This window comes from Vigna radiata, chromosome 4 (genome assembly GCF_000741045.1).
Source record: "Vigna radiata var. radiata cultivar VC1973A chromosome 4, Vradiata_ver6, whole genome shotgun sequence".
NCBI lineage: Eukaryota > Viridiplantae > Streptophyta > Magnoliopsida > Fabales > Fabaceae > Vigna > Vigna radiata.
Genome location: NC_028354.1, coordinates 16,887,102 through 16,888,455, shown reverse-complemented (window position 1 = coordinate 16,888,455; position 1,354 = coordinate 16,887,102). Strand labels below are relative to the sequence as shown.

Below are 1,354 nucleotides of genomic sequence, written 5' to 3'. Positions count from 1 at the left end.
CACAATTCTATTTTTGGTGAGATACCTCCTACAATAGGAAATCTTTCCAAACTCACTCATCTTGAATTGTCCCACAATTCTATTTTTGGTGAGATACCTCCTACAATAGGAAATCTTTCCAAACTCACTTATCTTGATTTGTCCCACAATTATATTTATGGAGAAATACCCCCTACAATGGGAACTCTTTCCAAACTCACTTATCTTGATTTGTTCGACAATTCTATTCAAGGTGAAACACCTCTTACAGTTGGAAATATTTCCAAACTCACTTATCTTGATTTGTCATACAATTTTCTTCAAGGTGAAACACCTCTCACGGTAGGAAATCTTTCTGAACTCGCTTACCTTGATTTATCCTACAATTCTCTTCAAGGTGAAATACCTTCAACTGTAGGAAATCTTTCCACACTCACTTATCTTGATTTGTCCCACAATTCTCTTAATGGGAAGATGCCTCCTACCATAGGAAATCTTGTAGGACTTACTTTTATTTATTTATCCCATAATTCTATTCATGGGGAAATACCTCCTACAATAGGAAATCTAACCCAATTAAGTAGCCTAATCATCTCTAACAACTATATTCAGGGCCCTATACCTTTTGAATTGTCATTCCTGGTAAATCTCAATGTTTTAGATGTATCTTACAACAAAATCAATGGAACCTTCCCCATTTCCCTTTCAAACCTTAGGAACCTTCAACATCTTGACATTTCACACAATCGACTTACCGGTTCTCTAAAACCCTTCACAGTTCAATATTTGTCACTCTTAGAAAGTTTGGATCTAGGCTTCAATAATTTTCAGGGTCCTATTCCAGATGGTTTACATCCATCTGTGTTAGTGGGGAACGAGGGTGTATGCAGCAACATTTCGGATATCCAAACCATTTACAAATTCAAGCCTTGTTCAATCCAAGGCAAGAAACTAAGGCATAATCAGTTGGTCATAACAATTTTTATCACCATTTTTCTGATAATGACCTTCTTTCTGCTTCTACATTTGAGGAAAAATCAAATGGAAATCAAGAACAAACATGCAAGAATAAGTAAAACATCTAAGAATGGAGACTATTTTTGCATATGGAACTATGACGAAAGCATAGCCTATGAAGACATCATTGCAGTAACTGAAGACTTTGACCTCAAATATTGTATTGGAACAGGTGCCTACGGGAGTGTTTATAGGGCTCAACTTCCAAGTGGCAAGATTGTTGCGGTGAAAAAACTTCATGGCTTTGAAGCAAAGGTCCCCANGTTTGATGAGAGTTTCAGAAACGAAGCCAAAGTATTATCAGAAATAAAGCATCGACATATCATCAAGCTTCATGGATTTTGCTTGCACAAAAGAG

The 1,354-nt window shown here is 36.5% G+C and overlaps 1 protein-coding gene across 1 annotated transcript in view; it reads left to right on the top strand.

Moving 5' to 3' along the window:
* The first annotated feature begins 177 nt into the window (after nucleotides 1-177).
* The window catches only part of LOC111241521 (MDIS1-interacting receptor like kinase 2-like), a 4,764-nt gene continuing 3,587 nt past the window's right edge, over nucleotides 178-1,354 (top strand). Inside the window, exon 1 of the mRNA XM_022780172.1 lies at nucleotides 178-1,290. Within this exon, the coding sequence (XP_022635893.1) occupies nucleotides 178-1,290 (1,113 nt within the window). The remainder of the gene's footprint in view (nucleotides 1,291-1,354) is intronic.